Source organism: Entamoeba invadens (assembly GCF_000330505.1).
Source record: "Entamoeba invadens IP1 unplaced genomic scaffold scaff_1105074726715, whole genome shotgun sequence".
NCBI classification, from domain to species: Eukaryota; Evosea; order Mastigamoebida; family Endamoebidae; genus Entamoeba; species Entamoeba invadens.
This window is the reverse complement of record NW_004440286.1, coordinates 463,343-481,967: the sequence shown is the minus strand read 5'-3', so window position 1 is coordinate 481,967 and position 18,625 is coordinate 463,343. Positions and strand designations below refer to the sequence as shown.

Genomic DNA, 18,625 nt, shown 5'->3' with positions numbered 1-18,625 from the left:
AGTGATAAAAAAAAGTTGCCGGAAGATCGAGGATTATGTTAGTGAAGAAGCAGTCAAGTTGTGTATGACATCTTTAGGACCCATATTAAAGGATGAATCGCTTAGAAAAAAAGCATTAAAAAGATCAGACGAGAGTCAAGACTTATTGAAAATTCAAAACTGCCAATTAAGCATCATATAGAGATATATTGTCATCGTCGGGTCAAGTTATCACAATTATAAATTGTTTTTTTTTCATATTTTTTTTATAAAAATAATTGTAAATTATTAAAAAATACAATGATATTTTTTATATATTATGCTCGTTAATTGAAATTATATAAACTATAATTTAACAATCATTAATAATTTATAACAAGGGTAAAAATTGAAATGGGTTCAGCGAACACAAAAAACATAAGACTTTGTGTGTTTGAAATTTGATGTTTAATAACAAGTAGCTAAGAAGCAACTAACATATAGAATTGGTGTCATAACCACACTCAAATGTTGTCAACAGTCTTCAATACAATTGTATGCTATACACACCCGAAACATGTAAATTTGGTCTTACTATCCAATTCACAATTCTATCTATGTTCTTTGTAACACATTCTCGCCTTTAAAGTTCTTTCTAATCAAACGCGACCTTTTGCGATGGTTATCTGAAAACGTTTTTGTTCAGAAAAATAACAATGATCTTGAAATTTATTGTTTTATTGTTTTAATTTGTTATTGAGTTTGAAAAATAAACAAAAAATTAAAATGAAAAAACAAAAAAAAATTTTGCATGGCATTTTAAATTTATTTTGAATTCATTTCGAATAAAATAGAAAATGCATCGAAAAAATCGAAAGGGACAACGTTATTTAAATGACTCTAATTATTTATTTTTTGAATTTTTATTCCAAATATAACAAGAAATTTGTGTGTTATTTCACACAATTATTTAATGTTGATTTACGATATTTATTGGTTATTCAAATGTTTTTTCGGGATATAAGGATTAAAAATGATAATTTTTGATTATAAATTGGTTTTGCACATTGTTGTTTAAAATAGTGCAACTTGAAACTATAAATATATCCATAACACTCTTGAAATAACCAACTCAATTATTGTGTTTATTCAAATTTATATCAAGTATTTTCTTTGTTTTATCACAAACTTTTTTGTTTGTAGCAAGTGACGTTGTTTTATGCGAGATTTAATTAGTACCTTTAATTAATTTAAACCATTTTATTGTTTAGCAATCTCTAAATAAAAACGCACCAAAAATGTTCTTTGCATTTAATTTGTTAAAATAGTATTCATTAATTAAAATAACTATAAACGTTTTGCATTATTAAAACAATTGAACAAAACGGGGTAACCACACTGTATTTATTTTTAAAAAAATTAACAAAAACGTCTGTTTAAAACACAAAACACAATTCGTTACAAAATCAATCAAAGAAACAATACATTATAAATTATCTACTGTTTTTAACTATAACTGTTAATAAAATTATAAATTACATTTATATGTCTATTTCTCATTGATCCATTATCGTGGAATAACAGATAGTCGTTAATTTAAAATATTCTTTAAAATTATCCCTTTTAAAACAAAAATTATTTTAATATTTTAGTTATTTGGTGCGTTTGAATTACATTATTTTACCATTATTGTCAATTAATAAAATATTTTATTATTTTATTATTATTATATTATTATTTTAGACTCTATATTATTAATGGTAAAGTGAGGCGAGAAACCCACACCTGGAGAAAAACCCGCACCTTTTTTCTTTTTTCTTCCTTAAACCAATATTAATTGAAAAAAAGTACACTTACAATTTTAACAAAAAAGTTGTTTCTATTATTCAAAAATAAAAATGATAATGTCGTGGACTAAAATTTAACACATTATTTATTAATTAATAATTATAATTAAAAAATGCTTGTTTTAATACATAAAAAGTTTTATTGATTATATAAATAAGTTATATAAATTATTTATTTTTATAGTTTTTTAATAATAAAAACAAGTATTGAAAGTTTATTTCTTGAACTTTTTAAAAAGATTAATCTTAACCTTAAATGTAAAATATTTTATCAAATTAATTATTATTAGTTATAGTTAAATAAACTATTAATTTGTTGTATACTAATAAATTAAACGATGCAATTAACTTTACGTTTCATGTTTCGATAACGTTGATACTCACATTAAGAGGTCTTTTACGTTTCCTAAACATAACGCTTAACATATACAATGCATAATAGATTGTACTACAACAGAGAAGTATAGATATTTTTTTTTCGCGTTAAACAAATAAATATATATTTTAACAGGTCAGTTTAATAATCAATGAAAATCAACACAAAATTTCACAAAAAAACAAACCTTGTATATCGATTGACTCTACTTGTTATATGTTATAAGTTCTAAACTTTGTGTTAATAAATATCCGAAGCCAACAAACAATGACAAACCAAGAGTTCAAAAACAAGATATATAATATTACAACTTGTTTGAATATTAAAACATCCGCTGTTTCAAGTACTGTTGGTAAGTTATATTTAATTAACAACAGTTTCACAAACCATAAAAGGTGTTTTGAACATGACAGACGACTTAAGTAATCATATGAAATACTTTTTTAGTTTTCAATAACTATTAAATAATATAATTGTTCCATTTCTATTGATTACAATTTCTATTTTAAGTGGTGAGCATTTTAAACAATCTTGTAATTTTCTATTTTTAATTCAATATAAAACTCATTAATTTGGGGTTTTTAATTCTTTTTGGTAATCATTAAAATAAATCACAAAATAGTATTTGATTTACATGTTTAATAAAAAATTAAAAATATATTAAAATTTAAGTAAACAAATGACAAGTTATACTTCAATTGAAACTTCTTCACAAATTTCATCGCCTTCTTCACTGCTTTCGGACGATAAATTGCAGTCTAAAGCATCAACAACTTTTCTTCTTCCTTTAAATACACTCTTTTCTCTGACGACATCCAATCCGAATTCTCCCATGATAAGTGGTGATCTTTCAGGAAAAAAATTAACCCTTATTTGGTTACCAACACCACGTTTTTCTTTTGTGTGTAGAAAAACCCACATTTTCTAAAAGCACCGTTAATCGTTAAACCAGATGTTGCTCTATCCCATTAGGCGTAAATAGAAACAATTTGTTTGGATAATGGTGACATAGCAAAATCTTCCAACTCATTTTTTTGTTAGCGTGCCTTGATAAAGTGTCCTAATAATTTCCTTTTTCTTTCCTCTGGCTTTATCGGCATTTTCTAGCCCTAGTATTTCCAACACTTCTTCAACTGATTCTTTTATAAGAATTTTTTCCCCTTATCTTTATATGGTATTTTTATTAGTTTCTTTGTATTAGTTATATAGTTTTATTTTTATATAAATTAATATTGAATTGTTATATTTTTATTATTAATTATAATAACAAACCTTTGTTGGGACGAATATAGCAACGTCAAGAGGTTGTGTCAAATGAGAAGAATGTGGGCACAGTTTTAACACGGCTATTTTGTTATCTTTGAAAAGTTTAAGAGCCTCATTAGTTAAATGGCACTTCAACCCATCCATTACAATGACCGCCCACTCGTTACGCAACTCTGGAGTTGAACGCCTGGTTTTCAAGTCTGGTAATAACACTTTTGTTATCCAATATATAAATATTGAAGATGTCATAAATGCTGTTTTCTGATAGACTATAACAATGTCCCGGAAAAGTAAATACTCTTCTAAGTCGTTGTTTACAGTGTGTCTTGTAACAATAAAAAATGTTTTTGTTTTGGTGTTGTTGGCCCATATCCCAGCCACGGGAGTTATACGTTTAACACTTCTGTTGACTGAGTAATATTGGTCATGTGGAAGGTTCGGGTTGCAGTAACAGTATGTTTTCTTAAAATCAACATAATGTATGAACCCACTTTCATCGACGTTAAGGAGCAGAGCAGGGTCAACTCCTGCCAAACGCACCGTGTTTCCACAATACTGTATGTCGTTGTTAAGCATTATTTTCCGTCTTCGATGTATTTGTTTAACTCTTCGTGATCAATTTCAGCTCTCATTTTATCAAGTGGATTTACTACAACTGGTTTAATATTTGTGTTGTGCCTCAACCAGTATATAGTTTTTTTAGGACTAAGTAAATTCAATACAGCTTCTTCAACAATCATTTTTACGTCGTTTGAAAACAATGGTTTTCTGGTGTTTTTGTTTATCTTCTATAAGTTGTGTTACCCGAGCCTTTCGAATTTCATTCAAAAGTGGGGGTCTTCCTGGATGAGCAACAGAGGGTTTTTTGTATAAAGCCTTGCACGTGTTGTGGTTTGCATTTAGTACTTTGGAAATAGAAGCAAGTGTGGCTGTGGGACATTTCTTCTTTATATAGTGCAATTGCTCCCATAAACCTGGGAGCTCTTTGATTGTATCTTCGTTTTGACTACAAAACGAAATAAGTTGAGCATCTTTGAGTGGTGCATTAAATAAGTTCAGTGTTTTCTCCGCTTTTGAGCGTTCATACATTGTTTTTAGTTTTCAGTTTTGTTTTTTAAAAAATTACCATTTGGTTTATAAAACTCAAAAAATACAAAGATGAATTTGTGATCTTTGGCGTTATCAATAAATAAAACGAATATCCATTATACTCTCCTAACAATTAACAACTGTTTAATATTATCAATCCTTGTTTGTAATGAAAAATGCAAATAAAAAAATATGCTCCAAAAAACATAAATCTAAAACCGTTTTTTGTTTATATATTCATATGTTGCAAATATTTATATTAATGGTTGCAATACACGTGATAGGAAACATCTGTCAGTTACTTATAAATCAAGAAAATCATGAATAACAAAAATACACACCATCATTTTTGGATTGATAAAAAAGATTTGTCTCAAAAAAGTAAATCTTCGAATATATTTGCTATTTTTACTATATTATAGAATTTGTCTTGTAAAAATTGAAGCTATTATTAGAAATTGGGTTTTATCAAACAATTAAAAGTTAAAATTTATAGTTTATATCAGTAAACCATTAAAATTGTTTGTGTTATAAAATTAAATATATTCAATAAACTCATTTAAAACCTGTTTAATAATACTTAAAAATTATGTAAATATGTGGGTGGTTATTTTATTTAGTGGTTTATTTCAAATCAAACTTAAATCATTTTCTATTTTTGAATAAAAAATACAAAAAAGAAAAAAATAAACAATAATGACCCGACTTTTCTATTTTTTCGAGTTCTGGAAGTAAAAAAATACAACAATTGTGGTAAAAGAAGTAATTAGAAAACAAATGCGGGTTTTTCTCCAGGTGTGGGTTTCTCGCCTCACTTTAAAATAATATTATAAATAAAGTATGTAATCAATTTTAACATCCAAATGATTTAAATTGTTATCTATATAACAACTACATCAATTATATTTTACTGTTTTCAAAAGTCTGTACCGAAGTGACCCCAAAATTTGCTTTTATTTTGAGTATTATTTTTAGGAAACTAATTTTTTTGTCATAAAATTTGATTATTTTTCTAAGTAAAATAGAAAAAAAACGGTCTTCAAAACTTTTTTTTACTTGAAGAATTTTTAAGCATAAAAAACTTCCATATAAAATATGAAATATTGGTATTTTTGTTTTATAAAAACACACAAATGATCCCAAAAGTGCATTTTTAAAAAAATTGATAATTATTATATGTCAAAACCTTCAGAGTCAACCCTTTATTTATCAGAAAAAAAATGGCAAGAGCAAAAGCGTTGCTTGAAGAAAATTATTCTTACAGTGCCGTCGCAAAAATAGTTGGAATTTCAAAAATCATAATATCTGAATTAAAAAGAGGGGGAGAGGCAAAACCGAAAAAAATTGGGTCGACCAGAAAAAGTGTCCAGAGAACATATTCAAATTGTAGTAAAACAAACAATTGATAATCCAAAACTATTTAAATTATGCATCGAAAATCAAAGAAAATTTATAGGACATTTGATAATATTTATTATTTTTTTGGTTTTTAGAACTCAAAATTTTATTATTATTTGTATTGAAAGAGAAACCACGAGTTTGTTTTTTGTTTGAAATAAAATTTTAACGAAATTAATTTTTAGTATTTTGACATAAATGATTCGGATTCAGTTCACTGAGATGTTTGTTGTTGTGTAATTAGCACAACTATACTGTGTGTGTTGTCTAGTAGAATATCCAATTTTTGTCCAATCTAATAACGGGATCGGGTTTTTTTGGAAAAGGCTGGCTAATATTCCAATAAAGTCCTGATATCGTAAGAAAATAATTGAACGGGATTGGTTATTTTTTTCGTAATTAAGTCTGTACTTTCGATTTTTTGTTTTTTAGGAAAAAACAAAAATAAAAAACGGGACTTTAGCTAATTCTATAAATACGGTTGTACAGACTTTTGAACTGCGATTTACATATAATCATTTTATTGATCATTCACTAAACCAGTGTGTTTCTGTTTATATATATTAAATGCTTATTTGTTTTGTTTTAAATTTGAACTATGTATTTCAGTCAAAACGCGCTTTATTACAAACACTATGTATTTTCTATTATGATAATAATTTAAAAAAGTCATTATACCATTTTTGTTATAATTGTACATTAAAAATACAATATAGTTTTAATTACACAACATTGTTATATCAATGTGATCATTTATTACTTCGTTGAAATCACGTTGTAGAAAAGATATGATTGTTGATGTGTCAAAATTGTCTCTGTTGATTGTTACTATACTATATAACAATCATAATTATAAAACTATTATAAATAACATGATAAATTATTAATAATATATTAATTTATTTTATAATAAATTATAGTTAAAAGTGTTGTCATTGGTTTTAGTTGTGATGTCTTTACACTTGTGTTTTTTAACTTGTTTTTGATTATTTCTATACATTTACTATTAGTTTTTTGTTTGTTGTCCAAAAATGCATAATTTGAAAATGAATAAACAGTGGCTGCAAAATAAACAATTATTTACCAAATACAAATCTTTATATTCTAAATAGATTGCATAAAACACGTTTTGCCTTTTGTTTTTGTTTGAAAATGATAAAAAAATAAAATAACAAACAATGAATTAATACCTTGCTTCCTCGACAGTGGCATGTCGTGAATTTCAACGAGTGATCACAAAACCTTGTGGTGATCAAATTATATTTAAATGCGACTGTTTTTATTGTTAAAGTTGTTTTTATAAATTTTTCTCGATTTTGCGATTTTTGATACTTTTGAAAAGGTATTTTAGTTATTTTTGTTTATTTTCTTTAAGATTTATTTTTCAAAGTCAGAACAAACAAATTTGTCTTTACGTCTTATCTTTTTGTATCATAGAAAAAATAGTAAAACACAATTTTTAAATTTTTGTATTTTTCAAAGTTTACAAAAAATATATTTATTTTCCCTTGTTATTGTTTTTGATCAATTGCATATTGAAATTTCAATACACCTCAAAGTCTGTTTTTTAATTTCTTTTCTTTGTTATTTTATGATGCAATTGATTTTGACTATTCCAGACCTGTATGTTTTATGATGCAATTTGGTCTTTGTTATATTTTATAATTAATTTTATTATTGTAATAGGTTGTAGACATCTCAATAAAATTTTGATCTGACTTTTCCATTGAACTGTGACTTGTTTCCGAAAGGATCAAGCAAAAAAGTGACCCTTTGTTCATCCCAACTTCAACAAAAAATTCACTTTTTTTACTATAATTTATAAAAATTTACTAGAGCCGTCGTTCCAGGGTGTCTAGCTTTTTTTGAAAAAATTAAAGAAAAAAAGGTCACATTTACATTACAATTGACTAAGATTTATATTTTTACAAATTTTGATTTTTCCCATCTTCGAAGGGTTAATTTGATTTAATAAACAACAAATTATAAGATATTCAACTTTTTGGTTATTTTTTATGGTTTTTTATTTCAAATATATGTATCATTTTTTTTAATAAATGTATTACATGATATAATACATATTTTTATTATTTTAAAATTGATATTATTTATTTATTATTATTTATTTATAATTTAACTATTAATTATATACTTGTTTTTAATATAATAAACTATAATATTAATTATAAATATTTTTAATAGATAATAGTAAAATAACGTTAAATTAAACTAATATTATTTCATAATAATTATAATAAATATATATATAAAAATACTATGAATATGTTAATGAAATAATAACACTTAAACTATATTATTATAGTAAAAAGTATTTTTGTATATCAATCTGGGGAGTTTAAAAATGAATTTGAAATTTTTTTATAAAATGAGAATATAAACCGCTTCTATATTTGAAAAATAAATTAACTCCGAGTTTTCCATTCGTTTTTATAGTGCATTTTGATAAATTCGGAAATTTATATTTATATTTGTGATAGATTGCTTTTTTTTATTAATATATTTATTATTAATAAAACTAATCGTTGAATTGTAGTTTTATCAAATTAAAAATGCGGTTGGCATTTTAAGATAATTTTTAGTTCTATCGAAAAGAAATAAACAAAAATACCGTGGCACATTTTATTGTATTATACACATTTATTTATTTATTTGACTAAATCTAATATTTGATAATAAAAATTGATAAATTCATTACCATATAATATGAAAAAACAATGAACAATTTCGAATTTTTTCGTGATATAAAAACATACCTATCTTTAAATTAAAATAACGTGATGCTTTTCTTTTTATATATTATCTTGGCTATTTCGACGAAGTGCGACGAGTTGATTGCGCTGAAGATGTACACTCCAGAAGAAATGATGGAGTGTGTTGACTCTCTACAAATCACTAGTGCAAACAAAATCAAGATGTTGTCTGGCCTCAAACATTTGTACACTGACATCTATGCTTACAATGATATTTTAAAAAACCCACCACAACCAGCATTCGATTCCAATTATTACACAAAAGATGATATAATAGCTAGGATAGACGCTTTGGACGTTACCGATGGTCCTTTATATTCATTTTACTATGAATTAAAACAAATTATTCGAGACGCTAATGATCTCCACCTTTCTGTATCATTAAACTCAGTGAACGCAAACAAAAACAATTACTTTATTGATAACATCTATTACCTCCTTCCATTCACTTTTGACATCGACGAGAATAAGACACTTCGATTGCTCCCACAAGCAAATTTGGTAGGAGACATTGAAAAGCACAAAAACGAGTCTGTGGTGTCTATCAATGGACTTCCTCCATTCGACGTGATAAGAGCCTTTGGTGCCAAAAACGTCGCCATGAAAGCGCCAAGTGCACGATTTACTTACGCACTCACATTAATGCCCTTCGCTTCACTCAACAGAAACCCTCTCACCAAAGCTGAGTTCAGTCAAACTTTTACAATCACGTACGAAAGTGGTGATGTTGTGACTGTGCCTTATTACTTCAAATTTGTTCCACTGACTTCTCTCTCACAAAAGAGCCAAATTAAACTTAGAAATCTTGCTGTTGGCTCCAACTTTTCTCCATTGAAGTATGAAGATATCTTTCCACTCGACTTATCAGAGAAGCCACTTAAAAAAGATTATACAATTGATGAAGAGTTCTCATTTGATTTTTCAGACACTACTAAGGACTATCAGTGCAAAGTTTTTAATGACAAAAAGATCAACCTTTTGGTATTGAAAAGCTTTTCATTTAATACAATTGAAGAGTATATATCAATCTACAATACACTCTCAAACTGCTCTTTGTTGTTTGACCAGAACAAATATCCAATTTCCGTGATACTTCCTCTTAATGGGGGAGGGTATATTGATCTGGGTTTGTATCTCTATAATACCAATGATATATAAGACGTTTATAATTCTCATTATGCGATTGAAAACTCACTCTTAGGACTCAACATCGAGAAATTCTTAGCCCCTCACACTGATGAAAATGTTATTACTACAGTCCGTTCAAGTGAATTGTCTGCTATTGAAACAAGAACAAGCACTGGAGCTGGTCTAGTCAATCCGGCAGATTGCACTATTCGCTACAACTCTACAGACACAGATAATTCTGATAAGGATTTAGGGGAATGGTTCAATGAATACCAAACAGTAGATTATGGAAATGGAGCATTACATAACAGAACACAACCTTCGTATATGTTTGTGGAAGAGATGGTTGAGATGAAACTCGTCAATAACCCACGAAAACCCCATGAAATTGTGATATTCACAGACTCTTTCTGTTACTCCACGTGTTCATTCTTCACGAAAGGATTGAATGAAAGAGGAGAGGCGATTATAGTTGGATATGTTGGAGACCCCGAAGGAGATATTGAACATTTTGATGTTGGACAATCGCCGTCGAGTGTTATACAAGGGAAAGACATTGCTGACGAAGAACAAAAAGCACTATATGACATGGGAGTATCGACTACAGTGACTTATTTTGAGACGTACAAGTTCAATTACGACTTAACTGAAACGGTTCCTCGTGAATTTATACCAAATGAAATTGATGAAAGAGTTGATATCTATGGGTATTCAGAAGACAAGATCGATCTTTTCATGGACAAAGCACTTGAAATCGTCGAGAAGTATAAAACTGAATGCAACTCACGTAACAAAAGACTTGTGAAAGAAACTAGTGAATGTGATAGTAAAATTACTATTGAACACGCACACGGCGGATACCTCTGTGGGGATGACAATAAATGGACTCCTACATGCGCAGCATCATACTGTGATGATGGATATAAGTTTGATTATAAGAACCAAAAATGTATTGAAGACGTCTGTCATACATTAAAAGAAGACGACGACACGTGGATTTGGATCACTATAGGAGTTGTTGGTGGTGTTCTATTTTTGGCTGTTGTTATTGCAATCATTGTTGCAGTTGTGATGTATTTCATGAAGAAGAAAAAGAAATCAGAGTATTCAGCTTTGTCTTAAGTGATTTTGGAGTTAGTTATACACGATGTTTTACTCTTATATACACTTTATTAAACTAAGATCTTTACTCAATTCTTAATTTTACATTGACAGTTTTGTTTTTGGACGTAAACAGGGACAATTGCAATAAAGCATTAACTTTAATATGCTTATCTTTTGAATGGATAAGTCTCACAAGTAATTAAAGTGGAAAAAACAGTGTTTTACTAACAATAGTTTAATTTATTTGTAATAAAACTTTATCTTCCATTTTTCCAATTTAAACAGAATTAAATTGTCCCCAACCCACTTTTGAATGACGATCGCTTTTATAAAAATCGGGTTTCGAATACTTTCACGCTTTTTAACACCTTTTATCTCCTTTTTTATCACTGCCAGTTAAATGCATTTCTCCAGTTATTGCTTTAAAGTCTGATTTGCCGCTTTATAAAACGATAATGATTTTCGCTATATTTTGTACAAAACAACCACGTCGGTTACAACTTTTCTTATTCTGCCAGCTATATAATAGACTATTAGACAAATTAAAAACATTTTTATACAACTCAAAGAAAAATTTCATTCAAAAAGAAAAGTGCTGCTTAAATTTCACTCAAAACAAAAGGAAAAATTTTGAACACTTCAATAACATAAAATTAAATGACAAATCCCTGTTTTTTTGTTTTTATAATTTTGCTTTAACTATTAAAACGATTTAAAATGGTTTTTTTATTAACAAAAATATAGTAAACAACTTTTAAAAAATCCAAACAGTCAAAAAGCGAAAATGAAACTTTAGAAAACTTGATCACCCTTATTTTTGAATGGTGCGTCTCTTTGTCTTAATTTTCTTTCTTCGAGTTTCGACATCCATTTTTGAAAACTGGATGAGTGACTCGGATAACCACATTAGGTACTACACAAATGGTAAATGCATTGTGACCGATTGCAAAACTGGCTTTGATGTGAAGCAAGAAAACACGTTTTTGTGGTTAGGGAAGTATACTTACACATACACATTCAGTGGGTCCTGTTGTTTTAGTGGCCGAGACTATTATTACATCGACCCATATTCTTCGGAGTGTTCCAAAGTAGTAGAAATTCAGTCGACATCGACTCTCAAAATTCTTCATATCTTAGAGTCTTCTCCCCAAGTGAAATGGACGTACAAATTACAAGAGTCGAAAAACAATGCCATTATTTCTATTGAAAACACAAGAAATAGCATAGACAGTGGTTATGAGACTACTGTCCAAATCGGGTCATTTCCAGTGTATTTAAAAATCCAGTCTTTTGAAATTCTACATATCGATTTTATTAATACTCAAAGACCATATTTCTATATAGAAGCTACCACACTAACACAAGACATTAATATGATGGACACAGTCACTGGATGTGTATATGCCTTCTCTGGTGTTGGGTTGGAATTGAGTGTAACAAGTACCGGATTGTTTCCAATCTGTGAAATAGGGAGGTATAGAAGATATACACAATGTGACACTAATACAACACCAGTACAGTCTTGTATGTGTTTTATCAACGCTCCGTACTCAGTTGTCAATTTTAAAGACTTCACAATGAACTACCCCGATTGCACTAAAAATTCAACCATCTTCAAGTTAACAATTTTGTCTAACCAAACACAAATCACATTTGACAACACTTCTCCGTCGACTTGGGGTGGTCTCGTCTTTCAACAAAGACAAGACGAAGACATTGTTTTGATATTCGACAATAGTGTTATAATTCAATCAACAACAACACTCCCACCTTTAAGAGTAACGTTAAAAGGAAGTGTTCAATTTGAGAATATTGTATTTCCACAGACAAAGTACATTCACATATTGAGTGGCATGGCATATAAAAGTGCAAACTTTTCAAATCAAAATGGTAAAATAGTCTTTTTAAGTCGTTCAAGTCAATATGACGGTGTTAAATTACTTTGTTTGAATGGTGAAAGAAGTCGGTATGGACTTAACACTGATGTTGGATGCGTTTGTCGTTTTGAGGGAAATGTTTATTGGGCGGATGATTGCGAAAGAAGTTCTCTTATGCCAGACAATACCCTCCACCTTATTATCAGTCAGAAGGAGGTATACAATGCCAAAGAAGGTGTTTATTTTTCAAAACTTGTAGCTGAGAAAGACAGCTATCTTTTAGGGACAATGACTGCTCAAAGTTGTATATTTGAAGGAGGTGTCAAAGTGTATGGAACTGTTATATGTGACTCTATCGAATTTGTCGGTGATATTAGTGTGTTAGAGAGTGGTCTAATAACGAGCAAGTCTGTGATAATGAATGGCAGTGGTACCATACTCGGGAACATTGAGTCGGACTATTTCATAATAACAGAAAACTCTGTATACACCATAGCAGATGAACTTGAGACATCCATTTCAATAGTGATGGGAAAGAATTCGAACTTAAATATTGAAGATCACGTCGAAGTGAAACAAATTGATGTATTAGGGAGTAGCACTTTGCAAACAAAAACATGTGTATTAGATTCTGTTAATGGGACTGGACTTTCAATAATTTCAGACGAAATAATAGTACATGCAATTTCGTTTGATGTTGCTCAAATTACAACGTCTACTCCAATGACTATTGGAGAGGAAGTAAAAACGCTTTATATTGGTGCAATTACTTACAATAGTCACACTGAACGGTTTCTCTTATTTGATAATACAACTAATGAAATTCTTATAAGTCGCATTCCGACATGTGTGCAGTGCAGCAATGTCGTTTTCTTCTTTGCTGATGATCGAATAATTAATGGGATAGCAACGGACCAATACTCGTGCGATAGACAAATAGTTGTTATTGGACAAACAAGCGATTTCGTTGGATGTCAAGTACTTGAACTTGACAATAAAATATGTTTTTACTCCACAAAAGAAAGGGTTGCATATTCATGTCCGTGTTTTGGTGATACAACTGTGACGTGTGTACTTGTAATAGACTCTATGGATTATACAATTGAAGCAAATAATTATCCCAACGAAATTTTTATATTGACTGCAAACAAGTTGACAACAAACGACAAAATATTTGTACTCTACGTCTCGTCTTTGGTGACACTTTCTGGTAATAACAACGCAATAACTTTGGAAATGGTAATTCCTGTTACTACCGCCAATTTAAAAAGTGGAAGAAACAAGAAACTAAATTTAATTAAACAAGAGGAACAACCCAAACTTATTGTTGAAGGAGCAAACCTCATATTTTCAGAAGAAGGAAATTGGATGGATTACACGGAGAGTAAAACAATTGTTTCTTCAGAAAACGGGACGTGTAAATTAATGCACACATACTACGAGTTTTTGATTCATCTAAAGTTTGACTGTGTGATATGTAGACATAAGAGAGAAAATGGAATCTGTGTCAATGCGGACGCAAGCACTATTCCACATTGCCAAAGTATTTCGCCAAAAGACCAAAAATTGTGTGAAAATTGTGAATATGGATATTTCTTTAATGGAGATGAATGCATTAAATGTCCCGCTAATTGCAACATATGTGATAGCCCTACACACTGTTTATCATGTCAAGAAGATTATTTGTTAGGTGTCTTAGACGCAACAACAACTTCATGTATTGAACAAACAAATTGTGTTAATTCGCGTGGTGGGGTCTGTTCTATTTGCCCCAAAGAGACTTACTTGAATGATGGGAAGTGTGAGTTGTGTAACACAACGCATATTGGGTGTATACAATGCACTTCTGGTACAACTTGTGACATCTGTGATGTGTCTCTTAATTACACAAAAAGAAATGGGAAGTGTGTGAAGATTTCTGGTTTTGTGAGTGAAGATACGATTCTCTCTTGTGATGTAGGGTATTATGATACTTCCGAAAATTGTGTGAGTTGTTCCCTCACGAGAAATTGTGAAACGTGTAACACGACAAGTTGTTTGTCGTGTATTACAAATTACATTCTAACGAATGAAAATACATGTGTCCCAGTTGCTTCGTTCAATTATACATGTGAAGTGATGAACTCCCGTTGTATTTCTTGTTCGAATTCTAATTATAGTGTAAATGGATATGAATGCGGGCAATGTGGTTCTGGATGTTCTTCGTGTGACAACAGCAACAATTGTATATCATGTGATGACCAGTATTACCTCACAAGTGAATATAACAAGGTGGGCAAATTGAAGGATGTATGTTCTTTAACACAAACAGTTAAACATTGTTTGAAGTACTTTGAGGGTCGCTGTGTTGAATGTGAGGATGAATTCTTCTTAACAAATGGCAACTGTGTTGCGTGTATAAGTCCGTGCAAAACGTGTGTAAATTCCAATGATAAATGTGTTGAATGTCTCAAAGGATTTATTAAAAGTGGCGATACGTGTTATTCTATTAAATACGATTTGGCAAATTGTACTGAGTATTACCAACAGTATTGCAAAAAGTGTGTAGTTGGATATTATGTGACACAAGACTTAAAGTGCGCAAAATGCCCAGAAAATTGTGAAACGTGTTATCAGTCCACTGTATGTACAAAATGTGCATCAAACTACTTTATCAATTCTTCCCACTTGTGTTCTACTAATAAAGACATCCACAATTGTAAAGAGAATTCTGTTGGTGTTTATGGGTGTACCGATTGTGTCGATGGGTACTTCATTGATCAGAGTAACAACAACAATTGTGCGTTGTGCAATTCGACGCTCGCAAATAAAAATTGTACTTCGTGTGACAAAAATGGGATATGTACAAAATGTGAGAGCCTTTCCATTTTATCAAACAACATGTGCACGTATTACAGAGATGTTGCCCATTGTGTTGCTGTATATAATTCACAATGTATTATGTGTGACTGGTGGTATGTAATCAATGCAAGCGCAACGGGCTGTGAAAAACAGCCAAAATGGGAAATTTTTTTGATCATCTTTCTATTTGTATTTGAAGTGTCGAAAATCGTTGTGATCTTTGGCACTGCCATTACCAAGAAAATAGTGAAGAGAGTGTATTGGACAAAAATGGAGTACTTTGATCGAGAAGTGAAGACCAAATTTAAGATGAGTCACTCCAATGTGAAGTTTTTAGAACACCCGGGGTCTGACATCACATTTTCAACGCGCACATTGACCTTTGGAAGTGAAATGGAGTGGGTCAAAGTCAATGTCGAAACAAAGGAGAAGTTTTGTATAGGAAATTGTTCTCGTAAATTAATAAAGATAAACATAAGTGTGATAGAAAACAACGAGAAGTATGAATTTAAAATATCACCAACAAATGTCATTCTTTGCCCCGGTGAAGCTTGTGAATTCGAAGGAACAATTCTCCCAAAATGCACAAGTAAAATCACTGAGAAGATATCAGTTGAAATAATTGGTCTTCTGAGTAATACTTCATCCACTGAAGAACTCAAAATGGTGGTGGAGACTGAGATTTCTACCCGCCTCGACCCCGACGAATTAAAGACTGAAAAGAAGTTAGGTGAAGGCTCTTTTGGTGTTGTATTTCTTGGCTTTTACAAAGGCAATAGAGTTGCAATCAAGAAGTTAAAGATCACACAAATTAAGAGTGAGTCGGAACAAATGAAAGAGTTTGAGCGCGAAGTCGCCATGTTGGACAAATTTCGGAGTGACTTCATTGTCCATTTTTTCGGCGCGTGTTTTCTCCCCACAAAGATCTGTATGGTCACCGAATTTGCTGAATATGGAAGTCTCAACGATTTAATGAAAAGAAGTAAATGTGATTTGGCAGACACTGCTCTCTATGTAGAGAGTGATACTCCAAATCTTACTGAAACACCCTTGGAGTCACCGAGTGAAAGTGATTCGAAGAAAGCAATACATGTGCCGTACTTAATTCGTGTCAAATTCTTGTTTGATGCAGCACGAGGAGTTGAATATTTACACAAGAATGGGATTATGCATCGAGACATCAAACCCGATAACATCTTAGTCATCACAATCGAACGCAATGTGAATGTCAATGCCAAATTGACTGATTTTGGATCGTCGAGAAATACAAGTTCATTTGTGAATATGACCTTCACCAATGGCGTCGGAACTCCAGCCTTTATGGCTCCTGAAATTTTGAGAAGGGAAAAGTACCAAACGCCCGCAGACATCTATTCCCTTGCAGTGACTATGTTCTCGGTGTTGAAGTGGACAGAACCATTTGATGGAGATGATTTTAAATACCCCTGGGACATCGCTAATTTCGTGTCTGATGGAAAAAGACTTGACAAGCCAAGTTACTTGTCTAATGAAATTTGGAGCGTTATAACAAAGGCTTGGGCACATCAACCGGACACAAGAGTGAGTGCAAACACTGTTGTTGAAATGCTTGAAACGTATTACGACAAAATTAATAATAAAGGAAATACAAGTGTACATACAAACCCTATTTCAAACAGCTCAATTACGTTACCTGAAAGTGAGTCAACCAAACTCGACACTCAAATTGTTATCGATAAAGACAAACGTTCAAGTGAAAGGAGTAAAAACTCTGAGACACGTGTAGATGTGGTTCAAAAAAAGAAAGAAGAAGTTGTTCAGAATGTATCAAATGAAAGTGTTCATCAACACGACAATGTAAATGGGTCTGTCGAAGAGAGTCAAGATGTGTCCAAAAACATTTTAAAACCTTCACATTCAGACTCTTCCTCTCACGAACACTGTACTGAAAGAAGTGAAGACTCGCAAAAAACGAACACTTCATTAGAAGGGTGGTGAATCAATTAAATGTTTACTATTTGTTTTCTATTAATTTTATAATATAAGATATAATATAAAATATAATAAAATTAAACAATAAGAATGAAGATGACTGAATTACAAGAAAGATATTTTACATAATACACACGGCGTTTAAGCACTTCGACTAGCCGAAGCAGCTACTCTGCAATGATCTTTAATAGCTTTTTCATATGAAAACCCATTTTCCAAGAATGAGTTCCAAAGTGCTCTAACTGGTACTTCTCTATACAAAGTGTTAGACTGAGTCAATAGCCCTTTGACAAAGAGAGAATTTTCAGTGGTGTCCTTAATGCCCATTTTGATTTGGAATTGGTACAACTGGATAATAAATCCGGGGTTGGGGCAGACTACACTTCTTTTTGCTTTACAGAACAAGAAGCTTTGTTTCAAAGTCCAATGGTTGACCATCATCAAGTAAGCCAATACAACCGATGCACTTCTCGACACGCCGACTTCGCAGTGGACAAGTACTTTATGTCCCGAATTCACCATTTCGATTAACCAGCAGAGTGACTCTGTTAACACCTGATCCAACAAGAAGAAGAAAGAGTCTTGGACGTGGAAGTGTTTAGTTTTAATGTTTTGTGGGTATTTAGTTAAGTTGGTAGTGAGTGATAGGACTGCAGTGATGCCATTGAGCTTATAAGTGTTTGGGTCTTCTGCAGCGTGTCTTGAAGAAAGGTATATATTTGGCAAGATCTCTGTGACCGTGTTAATGTGTTGCAAAACCTCGTCGCGATTTTTTTGAGTCAACTTCATGGAGTTGTCGTTTCCCATCCTAATAGTGATTATTCAATTCTTTGGGAGAAGATTCAAATAGTGCATGTCACCTTATTCTCAGAAATTTGAAGCTTTAAAGAAAAGAAATCTTTTTGAATGGTTCAGGGTATAGTTTTTTTATTATATAATAATAATTTTTTATTTAATCCGTCAAAAAATAACCATTTTGAGTCAGTAAAAAATGTATTT

The 18,625-nt window shown here is 30.7% G+C and overlaps 3 protein-coding genes across 3 annotated transcripts; 2 read left to right on the top strand and 1 right to left on the bottom strand.

Annotated features, from left to right (window-relative positions):
- Positions 1-8,732: 8,732 nt before the first annotated feature.
- Positions 8,733-10,955, top strand: EIN_488260 (hypothetical protein; the record flags this gene model as incomplete). The annotated part of the gene is made up of 2 exons (XM_004256017.1): positions 8,733-9,831; positions 9,907-10,955. The coding sequence occupies 2 exons, from the start codon at positions 8,733-8,735 to the stop codon at positions 10,953-10,955; spliced, it is 2,148 nt and encodes a 715-aa protein (XP_004256065.1).
- Positions 10,956-11,758: 803 nt separating this feature from the next.
- Positions 11,759-17,632, top strand: EIN_488250 (protein serine/threonine kinase, putative; the record flags this gene model as incomplete). The annotated part of the gene is made up of 1 exon (XM_004256016.1): positions 11,759-17,632. One exon carries the CDS (start codon positions 11,759-11,761, stop codon positions 17,630-17,632), a length of 5,874 nt encoding a protein of 1,957 aa, XP_004256064.1.
- Positions 17,633-17,767: 135 nt separating this feature from the next.
- Positions 17,768-18,433, bottom strand: EIN_488240 (dual specificity protein phosphatase, putative; the record flags this gene model as incomplete). The annotated part of the gene is made up of 1 exon (XM_004256015.1): positions 17,768-18,433. The coding sequence occupies one exon, from the start codon at positions 18,431-18,433 to the stop codon at positions 17,768-17,770; it is 666 nt and encodes a 221-aa protein (XP_004256063.1).
- Positions 18,434-18,625: the final 192 nt, after the last annotated feature.